General features: G+C 39.7%; 2 protein-coding genes across 2 annotated transcripts; both read left to right on the top strand.

The window, feature by feature from the left end:
• Positions 1 to 660: 660 nt before the first annotated feature.
• Positions 661 to 12,607, top strand: LOC125894003 (high-affinity choline transporter 1-like). The gene is made up of 8 exons (XM_049585050.1): positions 661 to 931; positions 2,962 to 3,075; positions 5,461 to 5,616; positions 6,089 to 6,237; positions 7,865 to 8,008; positions 8,982 to 9,135; positions 10,430 to 10,647; positions 10,733 to 12,607. The coding sequence occupies exons 1-8, from the start codon at positions 748 to 750 to the stop codon at positions 11,288 to 11,290; spliced, it is 1,677 nt and encodes a 558-aa protein (XP_049441007.1). The 5' UTR covers positions 661 to 747; the 3' UTR covers positions 11,291 to 12,607.
• A 1,739-nt stretch (positions 12,608 to 14,346) lies between these two features.
• On the top strand, positions 14,347 to 19,530 carry ttc9c (tetratricopeptide repeat domain 9C). The gene is made up of 4 exons (XM_049585052.1): positions 14,347 to 14,504; positions 16,425 to 16,779; positions 17,060 to 17,242; positions 18,936 to 19,530. Exons 1-4 carry the CDS (start codon positions 14,496 to 14,498, stop codon positions 19,091 to 19,093), a joined length of 705 nt encoding a protein of 234 aa, XP_049441009.1. The 5' UTR covers positions 14,347 to 14,495; the 3' UTR covers positions 19,094 to 19,530.
• The last annotated feature ends 1,080 nt before the right edge of the window (positions 19,531 to 20,610 follow it).

The following is a 20,610-nucleotide window of genomic DNA, read 5'->3' as shown; positions in this document are numbered from 1 at the left end:
ACTAGTCTGACCAGACAAGTCAGACTAGTACAAGTACAAGACGCATACAAAGTTGCAAGTGTAACAACTGAAAAATCGTCATTCAAAGGCCATGTGCCAACACACACACCCTTGGCATTCCTGTGGATGCCACTTGACACATACTATCCACCGAAACACTGTTACAGACCAAGAACACCTCCTAACTGCAACTGCACTTCCTTATGGTTGTTGGTGCCAGATGGGCTGGTCTGTCGGGAACTGCTGCTCTACTGTGATTTTCACACACAATCATCTCTAGGGTTTACAGAGTATGGTTCCAAAAAGAGAAGGTATCCGGTGAGCTGCAGTTCTCTGGGTGAAAATGTCTCGTTGATGCCAGAGGTCAGAGGAGAATGGCCAGACTGGTTTAAGTTTGCTCTGCTGTATCACAATGTCATTAATGAATGAAAGGATTTTTTTTTTCAAAAATGTAAATGAAAGTACTTTCTACAGTGTGGTTGATCTTGAAATAAACTTACATTTCGATTAGGAGGTAATTATAAAGCTGTAGGCTGCTGTGTAAAAAAAAAAAATCGACCTTCTCCACTTCTCCTGATAGGTTTGCTTTTTCCCCCTCCTCAGCTGGTTTTATTGAGTCACACCATCCTGGTCCTCCATCTGGAATCCAGTCATGCTTGTTTCAACTCGTTAACAGTGAGTTTGAGGAAGGCAGTGGGAGGCACCAGTCAGTCAGTCAGTCAGTCAGTGTCTGTCAGTCAAGGCAAGATGAGCCTCAACGTGCCAGGTCTGGTGGTGATGGTGTTCTTCTACCTGCTGGTGCTGGGCATCGGCATCTGGGCGTCTGTGAAGTCCAAGCGGCTGCACAAGAGGAGCCAGGCGGACCGGACAGAGGTGGCTCTGCTGGGCAACAGAGGGATCAGCCTGGCGGTGGGAGTCTTCACCATGACAGGTGAGTGCGGGCGTGGGGGGCTAAGGAGTCACATTTAAATCAGAGTAAGTAGAAGAGTTTCGGGGTAACATCTTTATGAACTTTTTTTTTTTTTTTTTTTTTTTTTTACATCAAAGCCATGATTGAAGTTACAGCAGAAATATATAGGACACGTTGCGCGCGGACCTGCTTGGAGCGCGTGGTTGCCTCAAGCTTTACTGTGTGTTGTTTATGTTAAATCTCAACAACGTGATTATAATTATAGTTGTACAATACCGTCACGTTGCAGCTTACACCGTTTTCAAGCAGCGTCTTCTCCGGTCTGACTCTTAATTTATTGGTTAAACCAGTAACTGCATTCAGCAACTAAAGGCTATACATACAGTCACCAAGATGAAAAGACATTTTGACTAAAACTTTTCAAGTGTTTTACTAAAATGATAAGTTTTACCCGTTTTTGCAACATTTCCCCCCTCAGTTCAGTGGCGTTCACTATGTCTTTAGTTTCTGATAATCATTATTTCCCCCCTCAGTATATAGTTTTTTTGTACCATAAGTAAAATAATAAAAAAAAAAAAGTTTCTAGTGAAATTAACACGCATGCACACTCTTGTCGGGATGGCCCACCAGCAGATGGAGACATGAAATATAACTTTTTTTCCAGTATGTTTAATATTAATTCATTGTGCAAATTAAGAAAAAGCATGTTGGCCAATTTTGATAGTTCATTTTAAAGCCGATATCGGTCAACACCGATGACGTGCCGATATTACCGTGCATCTCAAGCTGAAATAAAATATAAATCTGAAAAGCAGAGCCCTCCAGTGTAAGAGATTAGACTTCATATTCTTTAGTTTTATGTGGTGTTTCAAATGTACAATAAGTTATTAATTATAAGGGAGTGTTCTTTACTTTTTTTTTTACTTTTTTTGGTTTGTTTTTGACCCTTCTCAAAGCTCAACTCAACTCAACTTTCTTTATAGAGCACTTTAAAAACAACATCAGCCGAAACAAAGTGCTGAACATAAACATACAAACATAAGACATAAAACAAACAATTAAAAACAATAAAAACACTAAAACAGCTATACAAATATTTTTCCTCCACTCCCTTTGAAGATGAAAAAACATTTCCTCCTTCCACCAGTCAGTCCAGCCTGTGTGACTTGCAGAAAACGGCGGAAATGACTCCACTTTCTACCATGAATTATTTAATTTTTAGAATGGACCCTTTGACATTTGAAAGTTAAAAAGTAAAAGTTGAGGATGAAATCCTGGAGTTGAAAAAAGTTTGTGCAATTGTTTTATATTATATTTGGCCAAATTTAAATTTTAAATGAGACAATGTAGTTTTGTTTTGTTTGTTTTTTTAAAGATATTTTTAGGGCATTTTTGCCTTTAATTGACAGGATAGTGAAGTGTGTGTGTGTGTGGGGGGGGTGGGGGGGGGACATGTACCAGAGGGCCACAGGCTGGATTTGAACCCGGGCCGCTGCGGCAACAGCCTTGTACATGTGATGCCTGTTCTACCACTAAGCCACCAACGCCCCTGTTTTGTTTGTTTTTTTTTAATTGAAATATTACTATTTCAAGCTCAGATTGGGTTACAATCGTTTTCTGATGGTGTGTCCAAAGACTGTCGGAAATTTGAAAATCAAATGATTAGCGAAAATAAAAAGTGCGTGCCCAATACTTGATAAAAAATTAATTACATTAATTAATCAAAAAGTATTTGACATGCCCCCCCGTCCAATAAATAACAAACAGTCCCTTACTGTTGGATGATGAGTAATTAACTAGTTTATTTCTGAAGTTATGAATAAGTGGACTAATACAAACTGTATAAAAAGATTAACTGGTTAAAGGACACTTTTTTTGTATGCTACAACTTATTTTTTGGACATGTTATATTTCTCAGAGGTTTGTTTAGCTTAAACAACAGAGGATTACAGTGTGATTATTTTAGCATTACCTGGTCTGTTTCCTGTAGTTGCAATATTCATCTATACAGTAGGTGTGTTTGTGTTTATGTTTGTGCGTGCTTCCTACAGCTACATTTGTTGGAGGAGGCTACATCATCGGTATGACAGAGGCAGTGTACACTCCAACCATGGGACTGACATGGGCTGTCATACCTGTGACAGCAGCGTCGTCTTTCATCATTGGTAAGACAGTATTTCCATCATAATAAGCGTCACGTGTTTAGTTTGTTTGCTCAAATTGATATTAAATATAATTATTTTTTCCAACTTGAGACACAGTGAGGGGCATTTGTGACATCACACTGTCCTTCAGTATGATGTCACAGTTGAACAAATATGTAAAAATCTGAAATATTGAACTTTTCTCAGTCAGAGTTTGTAGCAGAGATTAAAGCTGTGCTCTGAATCACTTGCTTCTTTTTACTGTCAGTAGGTACTGCAGCTGCCCTTTCAAAGTATGTACTGCTGCAGGCAGTATGCATACAATTAAGACTTTGTTATTACAGTGCATGCTGAACTTTGCCCCTCTTGCATATACATCAATTACCATGGAGATAAAAATAAAACACCATTTGCTGAGCTTGTCAGATACAGGCTCTTCTGTTGTTACTTCAATGCATGTAGTTTTAACTTTTAAGTTATAGATTATAGATCCTGCCATATTATATCAATTAATTACATATGCATTTTTCTCCATTGTTATTTTTATAGTTATGTCCTTTTGTTGTTGTTAATCTTTATGATTCATTTGGTTCACTGAAACAGTTAATGATCCTGTTAGTATTTGACTGGTGATGGTCGGACAGGTCTGTGTAAGACATCTACCTGAGGCTATGTGCATCATTTGAATATACGTTAAAGAGGAACTTCAACAACTGACACATGAATTTACATACTACTGTATATGCTATAAGGAAAGTTAATCCTTTTGAGGCTCCTGTGTAAAGTCTGATAAATTCAAACAAGACAGAAGACTACAAATTTGGCAATGAAAAAGAAACCTGGGGGCGTAAAGTTAAAAAGAAACGGGGCGTCTGTAGCCCTTTCCTCATCTCTGCTTGAGGCTACAGTAGACGGCTGCAGGGATGATGTTTATTATAGGCCAGCATGGAAGTTAGTGTCACCCTGGTTCCCTCAACAAAAACCTTGTGGGATTTTTGCACTGGATTTTGGATTACAGAAAATATGCTCTGAGGCAAACAAACATTTAGGATACTTGCACATTTTGTTCAGCGAGATAATCCTCACAAATGGACACCACTAATATGATTTTTGAGGCCTAAATGAAATCACCAGGAAAAAAAGCCAACGTTAGGCTATAAACACATGTTTATGCTGCGGCTGAGTTCTTGGTAAAGTGATCCTATCTATCTATCTATCTATCTATCTATCTATCTATCTAAATGAACGACAGCACGGTTACATGACTTCAACTTCGCAAGCTGAGTTAAGCACAGTGAGGTGTGATGACGCTCCGTTGTCTCATGTAACCACTTGTTAGCAACCGTCCCTTTTAAAGATGGCTTCATAATTTACGAGCGGCATTTTTATTAATATATTTTATGTTGTCTCTTAAACTTCAGGCATCTAACCACAAACCCAATCAAAAAGTGGCATATTTATTGACTTATTTTATGTCCTCTCTTAAGATGTGTTAATCACAGACCTTATTTCAGGCATCTATCCACAAACCCAATCAAAAACAACAGACAGAGATAACAGAACTGGGAGTGGTAAAATGTGAACTCACTTCTTTGTTTTAGGACTCAGTTCTGGAGCAATTTATAGCATTAATTTGTAATTTGTCCTTTATCATGTAAAGATGCAGTAAAGTGGAATGGCTGGTGCTTGTGTTATGGTTTTTAAAAACTTTTCCACTGGTGGCAGAGTTGTTCGTCCGTGTGAACACATGCTTGCACCTACATTCCTGAAATGGTTGGCGTTGCAATGTTTGCACATATCCATATTACTGTCATACTCAGAATAATAGTTGAATATTAGTATACATGTAAACATAGCTGCTGTGGAGACTTATTGAATAAGAAAGTATATGCATGTCATCATGTATAATAATAGGAGTTGTATAAACGTATGATTTATCCATGGTCACACATGGGGAGAAAATAAGTAATTTATTTTAACAAAAATTCAAGAATAAACAATATAACCAAGATAATGCAAAACTAAACTATACAAAAACTAAGGAATGAAGTAAATGCAGTCAGCACAGCATGATGCCAGGGGAAAAAAGAAGAGACACCAAGTTCCCAGGAGGGCAGGTTTTAAAGGGCTGAAGACAGTGGCCAGCTGCCTCCAATCCCCGGGACCAATCAAGCCACCAGCACTCTGAAACAAAAGAACACATACGCCAACAACACCAACACCAAACCCTAGTGGAGACCCTGGGGCCGTCACAATGCAGACACGTGAAGAGGCTCCAGGTGTCTAAAGATTAAGATACTATAAGATGACCTTGTAGATATTTAGGTTTCGATGTTAAACAGATCTGTATGGCTGGTGAAATACACTACATAATGCTGAGTCATTGTTCGTGATTAAATTCTTTAGGTGGACTTTTCTTCGCCAAGAAGATGAGAGACAAAAGATATATGACAATGATGGACCCGTTCCAGACCAAGTATGGAAATGGTATAAGTGGAGTTCTGTCTGTGGCACTGCTGATCTCTGACATCATCTGGGTTACGGGAACTCTGATTGGATTAGGTAAATCACACTGACGTCGGTTTTCTCTTAAGCCCTGTTTCCACCGAGCAGTACGGTACAGTTCAGTTCGATACACTTTTTTTCTGTTTCCACAGTGAAAAGTTGTGGATGGTACCAATGGAACCGTTCTATGCTTATTGCACCGTGACGAACATTCACGATCCATTAAGTCATAAATATCATTAATCTGAAACATGTAACAAACCTGCATTTAATCACTACCAGTAAACTGACACACCCGGTGTTACGCACTTACGGGAAAGAAACAAGCGTCTTGTGTTTAGGGCAGAGATGCTGAAGCATGTTTCATGATAGGATAAAAAGATTTCACAGTTACACTGATCTCTGTCATGGAGTACTATAATATGAGTAATCAATCAATAAATGAGGTTGAACAGAATAAGCAATCATTTAGAAATGTATATAATGTGTATGTAAGTCTGCATGTATGTGGTTGTGTTATCTTTTATAGGTGCAACAATGAGTGTAATCCTGGATTTGCCCTATACGGTTTGCATTTGGATCTCTGCCGCCGTAGCCATCATCTACACACTTCTGGGAGGCCTCTACTCGGTCGCCTACACAGACATCATACAGCTAACCCTCATATTCTTCAGTTTGGTGTGTTCCTTCCTCACATTAAAGATAATTTCTTCCGACATTCAGCTAAAGCATCGTGAAGCTTGTTATAGCCTACCCTGCAGTTTACCCTAACTGCACACAATTCAAGAAAACTTTTCCTCCAATGACAACATGAATCAGGGGGCGAAAGAGGGCTTTTGATTAGAGGAAAACATCACCATGGAGTCCAGTAGAGGGTGGAGCCTGAGGGTTACAGTATTGTAACCTTCGTTCTTATATCTTATTGAATTTCTCTGTGGTGCCTCTCCAAGGTATCCAGCTAATCCCATAAACATCTGCTCATCACACCTTCGAGACAAGGCAGGTTTATAATAAATGAGAGCAACAGGAAAATTCAAAGTGCTCCAGATACAAAGGGCATTTAAATACAATTTAAAAGCGCGGAAGCGTTAAAGCGCCAAGAGAATACACAATAAAAATGAGCTGAAATAGAACAAGACAGGTGTAAAATACAGCAATAAAACACTACAGTGCAGTGTAAGAAATGACTGACAGATTGGGTCAACAAAAGGCCCTTTGAACATCACTTTTGATTTTTGAAGTTCAAATGCAATCACAAGAAGTAGAAAGCCTCAGTTCGTCAAGAATTTTATCAATTCTTTGGATTCTTTGTCGTACGAGAAAAACTTTCTTGGGGAATTCAACCGAACATGGGGGAGTGGTTGATGTATAGATGGTCGTTTTTTGGGTGAAGTATTCCTTTAAAGAGAGAATAGATTAATAGGGTGGTGGGTTAATGAATACCTTGAAGTCACGTATATAAAACATCACATTTTACTTTGATATCAATGCAGAACAACGTGATATTTTGTAGCTTAACAACTGTGGCTATTTTATATTTTGCCAAATTGTATTAAATTATCAAGGAAGAAATGACTAAAACACTACAGTGCAGTGTGAGAAACAAATAATTATTTGCTTTTGTTTCAGATCTCTTCTCCATAAAAAACTGTGCGCTGCTACCCCATGTTTAGTTTTGACGCTGGGGACAGACGATCTCAGAAAGTAAAATCTGTGGCAAACAAAAGGTTATGATACTAAAACATTCGTTCAGCAAAATAATCTTTACAAAAGAACACCAGTTTTATGATTATTGGAGCATAAATGCAGTCATAAGAAGTAAAACGTTAACTTTATAAATGAAATACACCACAGTCACATGACTTCAGTCTCAGCACCACAAGTACATAACTGTATGACTTTATTTAGGGTGGTAACACTCTGTTCAGCCACTTGTTAGCAGCTGCCTTTTTTAAAACACGCACAAGCTTAAAAATTCATGAGTGGGGTATTTACTAACATATTTTATGTCATAGAAGAAAAACATGACAATATCTTAACCACAGACTTAAAAAAAAAAAACATTGACTTCAAAACGAGGGAACCAGGAGTGCTAAAATGCTAACTCATTTCCAGGTTTTAGGATTTATTCCTGCACCACTCTATGCAGCAGAAGATCGGGCATGTATTTTAGCCCTAAACCATTCAGTTCTTTATAAACAAACAGAACATACCAGAATGGATAGTCTGACACACAACCTTGCTTTCTCAGATGAACATACATGTTTGAAATGTTAAAGTCAGTGGTTCATTGACTTTTCTGCAGTGGTTATGTGTCCCCTTCGTCCTTGTGAACCCCCATTCAACTGACATCACCAAGACTGCCTTCAACTTCACCTACCAGGCCCCCTGGATTGGTTCAGTGGATGAGGAAAGAGCATGGAGATGGATTGATAATTTCTTAATACTGGTAAGGACTACATTTTGATATGTCACAGTTTCAAACATGTGCATCAGCATTTCTATTGGCCGACAGAGCACATCCCTAGCGTGCCGTAAGGGCTTCAATAGAAATGAATGGGAAACTGAGCCAAAATTTTTAGGACAAAAGTGTGATGTGACCATACCTATCAAAAAAGCATGTGTGCCTGAATTTATTTATTTTTTTTTACATTTGAAATGCATAAAGGTGACCAAGAATAGAGAATACAATGCACCTGTGTAAACCTCTATTTGCCTAAACCTAACCTACATACCTTCCTATGCCTAAACCTATCTTACGGAACTTTACTTCCTTACACCTAACCTACGTAACCTTACTTGCCTAATCCTAGCCTATATTACTTTACTTGCCCAAACCTAACCTACATAACTTTACTTCCTCAAAACCTAACCTACATAACTTTACTTGCCCACACCTAACTGACGTAACTTTACTTAGCAAAACCTAACCTACGTAACTTTACTTGCCCAAACCTAACCTATAACCTGCACACCTTTATTTGCCTAAACCAAACCTACGTAACTTTACTTCCCTAATCCTAACCCACATAACTTTACTTGCCCACACCTAACCTACGTAACTTTACTTCCCAAAACCTAACCTACGTAACTTCAGTTCCCAAAACCTAACCTACGTAACTTTACTTGCCCAAACCTAACCTGCACAACTTTATTTGCCTAAACCAAACCTACATAACTTTACTTCCCAAAACCTAACCCACATAACTTTATTTGCCCAAACCTAACCTACGTCACTTTACTTCCCTAATCCTAACCCACATAACTTTACTTCCCTAAACCTAACCTGCTTAACTTCACTTGATGATACATTGTGGAAGATACACATCTGCTTAAGGTCAGGATGCTGCACACAGGACTTATTTCCATTGTTGTCCAGAATGTACAGAGTGTAACAGTTGCTTTTATTTATTTTTTCTAAGTCTCTGGGTAACCTTGGATATCAGGACTTCCACCAAAGGACCCTGTCAGCTGCTTCGTCAGCCACTGCCAGGATCACCTGTTTTATTGCAGCTCCCATCGTGTTCATACTCGGAATCCCATCTGCACTGATTGGAGCAGCCGCAGCATCAACAGGTACACCAGTAGAATTAAACAGAAAACCATAGAGAGACTATGCCAATTCCAGTGTTGGGTAAGGGTTACTTTAAAAGTAATCAAAGTATGTTACTGCGTTACTTTTTTAAAAAGTAACCAGTTACTTTACTGCGTTACTCCCTGAGAAAAGCAACTCAGTTGGTTTAAAAGTACTTCCAATGTTACTCCATGAGAAAAGTAACTCAAGCACTTTTAAAGTACTTTTGAGTATTCTACATTTCCTATTGGGCAATGGACCACAGGGTGCTAAGCCTACATTTTTTGTCTCCAAAATTAAAGTTATGGACCACTTGCCCTTCACTGAGATCCAATTCTCCCATCACAGCCGTCACTTTGACCAGTAGAAACACACAACGATCTGCTGCCATAGACAACTGTATGACAACAACACCCCAGCGTTTTTAATATTTCCTCTAGGGATGTTACCACACAGAGTAAAAGGGGGAAATGATGGTGTGAAACAGCAGAGGCACTGCTGACAACCCGCTGAGTTAACGTTACTGTCATTTTATTCACCACAACTGCAGAGGCTCCCAGCTTCATTTGAAACAAACTACATTATAGACGCTCCGTTATTTATTAATCCCTCTGTGTGTTTATATATTTACTTTTTATCTGCTCCGTTGTCTTTGTAAAGTTAACATATCGCACCGTCATTTCAAACTCAACACTTGTTTCAAATTAAAAGCCCCTTATAACCTCCGCTGAGAGAATCCCCCCATTTTCTAAATAGGCTTTTATTCTGAAACATTTGTCAGAACTTCCTGTGGCACATGAATAGACACAGTGACTCAAATAATAGTGAAAGTAATAAAAACAGGACAAGAATAACCCGATGACATCACAAACGCCGTGAAAGACGACCGGGGATAATTGGTGAGTACCAGCGTGTAAAGTGTACCAGGCATAATGCAAGTCCTGAGTCTGACATATGTCTGTCAGCGAGTCCTCCTCCACCTATTTAGACTCCACCGTAGACAACGGCAGCATTTCTCCGACCATGTAGCGAGCCACAAGCTCCGTGGCTTCTTTCAGACTGATAGGTTTAACGTTATCTCCGTTATTAGAACCAAACGACAGCCGTTGCTGTTTCGGAGCTGAAGAACAGCGTTATAAAAGTAACGGAAGTAACTGATGTCTTGTTTGAAAATGTACTTAAGTATTTGATTACTCAAACAGCAAACTAACGCGTTAGGTTACTTGTTACTGCAAAAAGTAATCAAAGTATGTTATACCCAACTCTGGCCAATTCATGTCACATTTTTGGTGACAGACTGGAACATGACCGGGTACGGCTCCCTGTCCCCTTATGAGCGTGGAGAGGCTGGTCAAGTTCTGCCCATTGCTCTGCAGTATCTCACCCCACAATACATCTCCATCATCGGTATCGGAGCTATCGCTGCTGCCGTGATGTCATCAACAGACTCTGCTCTGTTGTCAGCCGCCTCCATCTTCACTTCCAACATCTACAAGAACATGCTAAGGACCAAGGTAAGAGGGGACCCAAGAGGAAGAGTAGACTTGTCTTGACCTTCCTTTGATGTTTAAGCTTACAGACTTTTTTTTCCCACTGCAGGCTTCAGATAGGGAGCTCCAGTGGGTAATCCGTGTCACTGTGGTGGTAGTGGGCGTAGCTGGCACAGCGCTCACCATCCTACACAACAGCATTATGACTTTCTGGATCCTGGGCTCAGGCATAACCTACACCATCATGTTCCCTCAACTCATCTGTGTCCTCTACTTTGACATCTCCAATGGCTATGGCTCCATCATGGGCTTGCTTGTTGCCGTGTTGTTGAGAGTGCTGAGCGGTGAGCCATCAATAGGGTTGCCTATTGTTCTCCACTTCCCAGGTTGCACTCTCAAGGATGGCGTATATGTCCAGCGCGCCCCGGTTCAGACTATCTGCATGTTGTCCAACATGTTTGCCACTTTGTTGTTCTCCTACCTGGCTTCACAGCTCTTCAACAAAGGACTGATTCCTGAGAGATGGGACGTATTTAAAGTGAAAACCCACAAACCACCACAGAACCTAACGCTAATGAGCAATGGCATCACCAGAACAGACGAGGAGGATAAACCTGAGATTCAGAATGAGTCTGAATTAATGTTGAACACAAATCAGCAGGCTTGAAAGACACGATTTAATGGGATGCTAACATGTTTTGTATGGTGCTTTATTATCATATCTCTATTTATATACCAAATACTTAATCTTAAGTGTTCATCACTTTTAAAAAGTGGATGTGTTAGTGAATTTATAATAACTGCTTTGGCAGTGGTGGAAAGTAACAGGTGTTTTCACACCTGCCCTGTTTGGTTCGTTTCAATCGAACTCAAGTTCGTTTGCTCCCTAAGTGTGGTTCGTTTGGGCAGGTGTGAATACAGCAATCGCACTTGGGTGCACAACAAAACAAGCGGACCGAGACCGGTTACAAACGAACTTTTGCACAGTTTGTTTGCGGTCAGAATGTGTTCTGACCTCGATCCGAACCAACTGCAGTCACATGACACACTGTTTGGGTTAAACATGAGCATGTTACAGTCCTGGAGGATTATTAATGTGCACCTCCTCCTGTACTGCCTTAATATGCACATTCAGCACATCCAATGCATCAAAACATTGTTTTCTAGTTGGAGCTGCGCCTCGTTTTAAAACTGTATGGTTTGACTAAAATGAACAATGACAGCAATATAGTCCACGATGAGCAGCGCTAAAATCAACCTGCGTAGTTGTCCCTCCATTGTGACATTAGAAAGTGTCTCATTTATCTTGCAAATATACTCTTTTTCAGTGTTTTGTTTGCTTCCTGGATTTTTCCCGCATGGAAATTCTGAAAAATCAAGAGCAGCTTTCTCACACAAGGCATTTGATCTGGTCCACTTGTAAATGCTGTCATGAGAACACGAACCAACTCTAGGCAATTATGCAACTTTGTAAGAAAATGAGTCACTGATTCGGACCAAAGCAAGACAACTCAATGTCTGAAAGCACCCTAATTATGTTTACTTAGGTAGTTTGAGGTGCATTATTATGTATCATTAATGATTAAGATGAGAATTTATTGATCCCAAGGGGAAATTCACAAGCATCCCAGCAGTTACCAGTTGCAACATTAAAGTGATAAACACATTAATGCATCAGTAATTATAATAGAAATGCATTCCTCTAAAATGGGTCAGTCTGCATGACAACTTTTCCTTTTGGTATTTGAGGGATATTTTGATGGTAATACTTTTGTACTTTTTCTGCAATTACTTTTTTTTATTTTACTTGTAACAGAGTATTTCTTAAGGTGCAGTATTGCAACTTTTACTTTCTAAGACCACTGTGCTTCAATCTAATTTCTTTTATTCTGCCTGATGTGGGTTGAATAAATGGAGTCCACTGAATTTGTTTCTGGTACTGATGAATTTTTATGTTGAACTATAAATAAAAGCCCAAATAAGCTTGGAGGTGAATAAATGAAAATGTGAAACTGTCTATAAATGTACAGTCAAATTAGGGATGAAAGGAATTGCTGGATAAATCTATGAACCCACACCTTCCTTTCATATGGCATGTTGGGACATCTATGCACTGGGCCTGCATATAGGTGGATGGATGCACAGGTATTTGCCCTCCAGCATACCATTTATTTTAATGGAATACATTGTGCACGTCTTCACATGTTACTGCAGTAATTGTAATATTTATTAGAGGGGTTTCACACACACACACACACACACACGCGCGCGCGCGCGAAAGAAAGCATCTCTGCCATTCTCTGCCAGATAATAACCAGCATATGCAATTATAATCATAAATAAATCTTACAAATGCCATAATTACCACTGATTATACTAATACGGTGTACTGTGGTTCTGTTTGTGCAGGTGGTGCTGCCATACCCCACCAGAAGCTGTTGCTCAACCGCTGTGGGTAGGTCAAAATGTCAAGCACTGTGCTTTCTCTCCAAATGTATTAAAAAGTGCAAAACTGAATGTAATATGAGTGTTATGTATGTTATATCATTGTCGGTTGTTATAGTTTTTATAAAGTGTCACAAAAATTAGTCATAAAACAGACAAACTGTGCTCTGTGTGGTCCAATTCTAAAAAAAAAAAAAAAAAAAAATTCTCCTGGGGGGATTTTTTTTTTTTTCTCCAAACACACCTTTGCTTATTGCAGCCAGAGAGTTATATTTTAACTCCATCGGTCCACATGACTTGTTTCAGAAAGGCATCAGGCTTGTTTGGACGATCCTTTGAAAACATCTGATTCTGAATGTTATGATGAGGACACAGGAAAGGTTTTTTCTTCTGATGAGTCTTCCATGAAAGTCATATTTGTACAGGTGTTGCTGCACAATAGAACAGTGCACCACCACTCCACAGTCTGATAAATCTAAAACCTCAACTTGATCTCTACAGTTCCTGTTAACTGCCACTATTACAGACTAAGGAAACAGCTAAAGCTTTGCTATCTTCTTAATAACCTTCTCCTGCATTGTGCATCAGTTATCTTAGTTTTCAGAGTGCTGTTCATCTGTTTAGGTGAGCCCAGGGCTGCTGATTGTTGGGACAAGGTTTCAGGAGTCAGAGTATTTATAAAGCTTTGCCATTTGCATCATCTGGTCTTTTCTAATGTTGATTATGAACAAGCCATAGCCCTAATAAGTGGCTGTGGCTCAGAGGTAGAGCGGGGCTCAGTGGTTTGACCCCCGGCTCCCCCAGTCCGCATGTAGAAGTATCCTTGGGCAAGACATGGGAACCCCAAAATTGCAGCTCCATTAGTGTGTGAGAACTTGTGAAAAGTTTATTGAATAGCAGGTGGCACCATGTATCGTAGCCTGGGCCACCAGTGTGTGAATGGGTTAATGTGATACAGTGAGTGCTTTGAGTGGTCAAAAGACTAGACAGACGCTATATAAGAGCAGTTTATTTACCACTTATTAAGGTCTGAGACTGTGGTAAAAGTTGTCTGAGAGCTCAAATGTCTTGGGGTGCCAAACTTTTGCATGGTGCCCTTTTATTATTTTCACTCTAAAATATATATATTCTAAACATTAAAAACATTAATCTTGCATTAAATGTTAAAAAAAGACTGTTTCCTCTTTAACTTCATGTCTTTTGGAGATCAGTTCATCCTCTACTCACCAAACTGTCGCTGTGTTGTGTTGGTGTAATTCCTGGTTCGGCCCTGTGGTGGCAGTAGCGCTGCATGAAGTTGAAGTTTTGACCTCTTCTAAAGAAAACAAGGAAGTGTCCGTACAGCACTGTAGTACAGCAGCAGCAGCAGCAGCAGAATGGCTGTCAACCATAAGAAGAAGTAGCTGCCCTGTGATTATCTTCCACTGATGGATCAGGTGAGCATTTCATCCATCACACTGTAACATACCACACCGTTAAAATGTCTAGACATACTAAATTAAACAGTATGAGCCTTAGCTACTGTGTGAGCAGGTGAAGTTAGCATGGTAACTTTGCTAGCTCGGTTAGCTGTTAACGTTAACGTTAGCTACAAACCGCTAAAGCTCTGTTTTAACGCTAAGTAACCGTCGTTAAAGTCCGTTAAATAAACGTTACAAATGAGTTCTGCGTACTGTCACAGCCTGACTCTGCTCTGGACTCCAACATGGCGACGGAAGATAACTTTTCACCATCTGCAGTTGGTGGTACTGAATTCCTCTTACATTGCAATTTTGATATTAATAGGATACCTGTAAAACTATCTACCATAAACAAGTATTATTATACTGGTTGATTAATTATAAACACAAATTTTCTCCACATACATGTTTATGTAAGATGGTGGATGCATCACAGACAAAAAAATGTACCAGTAGTCATCTTAGGAGACTTTGCCAGATGTCCACGATTCCCCCTGCCAAGATATTTTGGTACTCTAGACTTGTAAATACTAAATGGAACTTTGACAAGAAATATTGTGTCACCAACAAAATCAGAGAGGTCTCATCTAAAATTATACATCTGATTTATCCTGAAAACCAGATTTAGAAATGATATCGATGGGAAATATGTGTTTCGTAGTTATGAATTTAAACTATTTGCCATTTATTTTATGAATGCCTATGTATACAATTATTCTGGATAGATCTTAAAGATTTTTTTTACGATGTTGACTGGTTCAATCACTTATTTAATAGTAATAATAATAATCTTTATTTATATAGTACCTTTCATACAAGAGGGCAATGAGGGCATTATAAGCACTGAAAATAGAATGAACATCAAACAGAACTGGTACATAAAATCCTAGAATTGTAAAACTATAAATCATAAAATAAAGTATGTTTTTGAAGAGTTGCAGCAGCGTGAAGGGTAAAAGGAAAGAGTTTCAGACCTGTATCGGGAAGTTCAGAGCTAGTTAAATGCCAAAGTGAACAGATAAGTTTTTAGATTTCTTTTAAAAACATTTAGCAAGCTGGCCGCCCAAATATCTATAGGTAGTGTGTTCCATATCTTTGGGGGTGTAATCGACAAAGGCTGCATCCCTGATCTTCTTCCGGCTGTTGCTGGGAACCTCCAATAAACCAGCAGCAGATGATTGCAGAGTTTTTGGAGGCAAATAGTGAACAAGGGAATTAGCAATAGCTCTGTCTCAGCCCATGTAGGGCTTTGTATACAAGGTAGAGGAGCTTAAAATCACTTCTAAATGTAACAGGAAGCCAGTGCAGAGCAGCTCAGACTGGCCTGGTGTGCTCTCTCCTCTTGGTTCTGGTTAATAGCTGAGCTGCAGAGTTTTGAACGAGCTGAAGTCTGTCTGTGGTGTTTTTTAGGAGGCCAGTAAAAAGTGCGTTACAGAAGTCGAGTCGGCTTGAAATAAAGGCATGAATCAATTTCTCGGCATCTTCTTCATTAAGAAATGGTCGTACCTTATCTATGATTCTGAGGTGGAAAAATGATGTTTTCGTCACCTTGTTAATGTGGGACTTGAAGCTTAGATCAGAATCAAGAATCACATCAAGACATATATTAGTCTCCATTTTTAACACTATCTTTCTGAGTAAGATTCAGAGTCCTGAGCCCAATCTGACATTACACAATTGATGTTTCTGGAGTGATTTTTCTGGCGTCATGTTGGCTTAAATTTTGGTGACATTCTTATGTAACACAATTGGCAGTGCTGTACGATATATGGACATGGCCATGATCATTTTTGCTGACATCAGTGAGTCGATAACGTAATTATCGTGACAGGCCTAGTGTACATTTAACAAGGTCACTTAAACCTTGTATTTTTGTGTACTTATTAATTTCAACAGCTAACTGGCTCCACTGCAGACATGGAGGCTGGAGGAGGAGATGACAGTATGGACGTGCAGGGGGCAGCAGCAGCACCAGAGCCGAGCTTTTCTGGATGCCTGACTCCTGCAAAGCCGGTGTGGACTTTACTGGAGGAAGCAGCCCAGCTGAAAACAGAAGGAAATGCTTTCTACAGAGAGAAGAACATTCGCTCAGCCATCGGGCGATACCACCGAGCTCTGCTGGTCCTCAGAGGCCTCGACTCTGATGTGATGAAGCCAGTGAAAGGGTTTGGACCTGAGAGACCTGCTCTCACACCTGAACAGGAGGCTGTACTGAGAAACACACAAGTGGACTGCTACAACAACTTAGCTGGTAGATAAAAAAAATCACAACTATGCAAAGTCATGCAAGATTAATATATCTGTTGAATCTACTACCTAAACTATTTTGAGTATCAGTAAAGTAGTTTCATGCTAGTTTAATCATTTCAATAAGAAAATGCCCAACCAACCACTACTTCTACAATTCAGTGACGCTCCAAAGAGGTGACTTTCCTCAAGAGAGAGCTTTTTCATTAATTGGCTTATGAGGGTAACTGACAGCTGGGTAAAGTACGTACAGTCATATATATGCACAAATATATCTCTTTCAGCCTGTTTGCTGCAGAGACAGAGTGTTGACTATTCTCGTGTGCGGGACTACAGCCTGCGGGTGCTGCAGTGGCGACCAGGTGATGTCAAAGCACTGTACAGGGCAGGAGTAGCTACTCTGGAGATGGGAGATGCAGAGACTGCCAAACAGTACCTTGCCGAGGCCTGCAGAGAGCAGCCCAATGGTAAGAGAAGCACACAGGGGTCATCCACAGAAAGCTTAGTCTATCATCTGTTATGTTGTGCTTTCATAGATCATTTTAGACGGATATTGAAATCAAATGAATACTTCGTTCCTGTTGGTTGTTATTTGTGATACTTCCCTCTCTTTGTACAATGCCTACTGTACACTAGAAGACTTTTGAAAGACTTAAGTCTGACACCCTCTCACATCTTAAGACAATATGAGTTTTTAGTCACACACTATAAGGTTTTGGAGAGACTTGGGATCTTGTAGAGTCACTATTTGCGAGACTACACCTAGTTTCCTTTTGAGATTATTTCCCACCCTACTCCTGGTGGAAAATATCACACCAAACTCCCTTTTAGAAATATGACATTAACAATTCTCTGTGTGTCTGCAAGAACATACAGCTATGGAAAACAATGTCAAAGGTGACGTGTCAACACTATTCTTGTTAATTTGGCATCAATATAATCCATAAACTTAAACTGTATTTCTGTAGAAACTTTGCATTTTGGATTTTGATACCTCAACTTGCATCCAGCCTCCTCTGGGTAGGTGCGGCATATCTAAGTAAAATAAGTGCTGGTTGGTGAATTAGATAAACACCAAATTAACCACCAACTCTTGCTCACTCCACAAGTTTGTCCTCTTTTTTCACAGTACAAGAGAACCAAGACTTGTTTACGTTGTTGCTCCTCCCCTGATTTGCCTCAAGGTTTGCTGCTTCCTGTTTGGTGCTGGAGAGAGCACAGCTGTTGGGTCGTTGACAGAGTTCCTTTCTCACTGGCCAGAAAACCCACTAACACCCACTAACACCTGGCTGTCGTGTGTAATGGGAAAGATTACAGTCAGCATTCACTCCTAGGCAGATTACTGCAGTAGTAACAGGTATTTATCAGCTGTAGCTCTGATTGGCAGCAAAGGAAATACGACACCAAGGTGGAGGCGCAAATTTTCAGTCCTTTTCCATGATGCAATGATTTGTTGCCACAAATTCCATCCATCTCAGTCCAAGCAATGCTCAAACATGAATGAGTGAGAAAGAGAGGAAATAGCCACTGTTAACATCTTCAATGGCCTCCATGCTGCTTTCTACTGTTTACCAGCCTGTTTCCAGTGCATTCATGGCTCTGAACATGACACACAAGTAAAAAAAAGAAACATAGCATACTTGTGTACTGGCAGTGGGACAGGAGTCTATTGTCTGTTTTAAGAGGATTTTCTACGTTTAAAAAACATGCATATACCCGCTAATATTGGTGGGAAAAAGAGTGTAAGTAACATGCAGGAAAGGCAGTCTTGTTGGCATCATTAAGGCTGAGTCAGAGGGCGCCCCAAAGACACAACTTTAAATGCATCCTGTGTCTAAGGTCTTTAAGATAAAATATTTGATGCTCTGTAAAAAGACCAGATTGCAATCTGTGTTTCTATTTCATTGACTGATTTACCCATTACTTCATTACTTTCTGTTCATTTTTAAAAGACCAACAGTGTGACTTTTTATTTGCGCTATGCTGATTTTCACTCAAAGACATTTGGCTCTTTCACAGAGTTGCTGGAAAAATCCATACGTGTAATGTCTCTAGGATAATTCAGCAGCTTCTCTCCTAGCCCTCTCCATATTTGAACACCTGTGGGATAAAGGAAAGTATGACTTTCCAAAATTAAACTTCCTCATTTTTCTGTCTCAGATGCCAACGTGAGGAAACACCTGCAGCGAGCTGAGGAGAAACTCAGTCGGGACTTGCAGAAAGAGCGGGCCATGTACCGAGGCATGTTTTCCCTCAGCCTAAAGAGCGGCTCCGGAGAAGAGATTAACCAAACCAACAGAGCCAGTGAGGGAGTCTGAGCTCGTCGGCTCAACGTGCCAAATGAAGCCTCAAACTGACAGAGACTGTGTTCAAATCAGCTGATCACAAACCAACTGAAGAATGTTCTCACATCTTGAATCATTTTATTTTGTCTCCTTTGGGTGTTTAGGAGGTGAGCATAGGAAGTAAGAATTGTAATTTATCCAGAATACTGGGAAGCGGTCAATAGGGTACTAAAGATATCGCTGCTGAAAATAGAAATGAGAGGACGGGAAAGTTAGTTTCCTAGCAACATGGAAGCAAAGCTGTAATTCAGTTTGGGTATCTCACAGAAATGCCTCTTAAAGCTAAAGTGACACTCTCCATGCACTACTCAAAGTTCTGGTTATGCCTTCATGATTGCAGTTGTCTGGTCTGTGAATGTTGATTTCATGAGTTTTCAAGTAAAATATTTTTTTATAAATAACTTCTGAGCTCCGATGTCTCTTTCACAAACTCATTTGATTGTCACAGATACTTTTCAGGCACACTGCACAGCACAAGTTGAGTCATAGGTTCCTTTTATTAATCATAAGCCATGAGAAGCCACATTTTGTCTCAAATAACTCATCAATATTTTTTAATCATTCAATATTTATTTGAAAATCCTGAGCACAATATCAAGTTAAAGAGTATTTGCTTGGTTTTGGTCATTATCTGGCCAATGTGATTGTACTTCAGAGGCCCTGTCGCCCATAAACAAAGAGGAATATCACATTCTCACAATAGCTATAATCACTGAACAAGTCACAGAGCAGCATGCAGAGGGGGGAGTGTACACATACACATTCATACTCATGGTTACAGGAGGATTCTCCTCAGAGCCAATATCATGAGTTCATATTCATTATCTTTATATTGGGCTGTTCCTCAGCCCAGAATAGTGTTCTGTTTAGATATTAAATCCTTTAAAACGGCATTCACACCATGAAAAACTCCACTGAAACCCACACTACGTTTTTTTTAAAAGGTTTGTAGTTCTTTGCAGCCTCCAAAAGGAATGATTCACTCTTAAATTAAGTTGTCACCCATGTTTCCTTCACTGACATTTCTCCGTGGGTCACGCTGCACCCTTCAGTGCTGTTGCCTGCTATTGTAGGATGCACGATAAGGTTGTCGAAGGTATCGATACGTAGAGACTTTTTCAATACGACATGTTTGAAACAATACCATTTGTTGATTATTATATTTGATAGTAACAAAAGCATCAAAGCTATAAAATTAAAACAGATCTACAATCAGATTTTCAACGCAAGGCTGCACAAATAAAACAACAGGAAAGAAAAGCATCTGGTCCTCTACCTGTGGCTGTCACGGTATTTTCTCCAGCAACTACGCGAACATGTCACGTGTTATTTTTTCTGTATCAGCACTGTGTATATTTAATTAATGTATTTTTGCCATACTATTGAGCATCTCATTTATAATAGTATTGTATCGAAGTTTAAATTCTGTATCGTGACAACCCCCGTGTACAGTTTACAAGAAAACATTGTCAGTGAGGAATGACTTTGGG

Source organism: Epinephelus fuscoguttatus, linkage group LG9 (genome assembly GCF_011397635.1).
Source record: "Epinephelus fuscoguttatus linkage group LG9, E.fuscoguttatus.final_Chr_v1".
Classification (NCBI taxonomy): Eukaryota; Metazoa; Chordata; class Actinopteri; order Perciformes; family Serranidae; genus Epinephelus; species Epinephelus fuscoguttatus.
The sequence above is the reverse complement of the archived record's forward strand: the minus strand, read 5'-3'. Positions and strand labels throughout refer to the sequence as shown.

Bases quoted from the DNA above. Each gene is read 5' to 3' on its own strand.
- LOC125894003 (XM_049585050.1), top strand. From the start codon at position 748: ATGAGCCTCAACGTGCCAGGTCTGGTGGTGATGGTGTTCTTCTACCTG. The intron at 6,238-7,864 runs GTGTGTTCCTTC...ACTTTTCTGCAG, and splicing joins CCCTCATATTCTTCAGTTTG to TGGTTATGTGTCCCCTTCGT. The intron at 10,648-10,732 runs GTAAGAGGGGAC...TTCCCACTGCAG, and splicing joins AGAACATGCTAAGGACCAAG to GCTTCAGATAGGGAGCTCCA.
- ttc9c (XM_049585052.1), top strand. The intron at 16,780-17,059 runs GTAGATAAAAAA...TATCTCTTTCAG, and splicing joins CTGCTACAACAACTTAGCTG to CCTGTTTGCTGCAGAGACAG. The intron at 17,243-18,935 runs GTAAGAGAAGCA...TTTCTGTCTCAG, and splicing joins CTGCAGAGAGCAGCCCAATG to ATGCCAACGTGAGGAAACAC.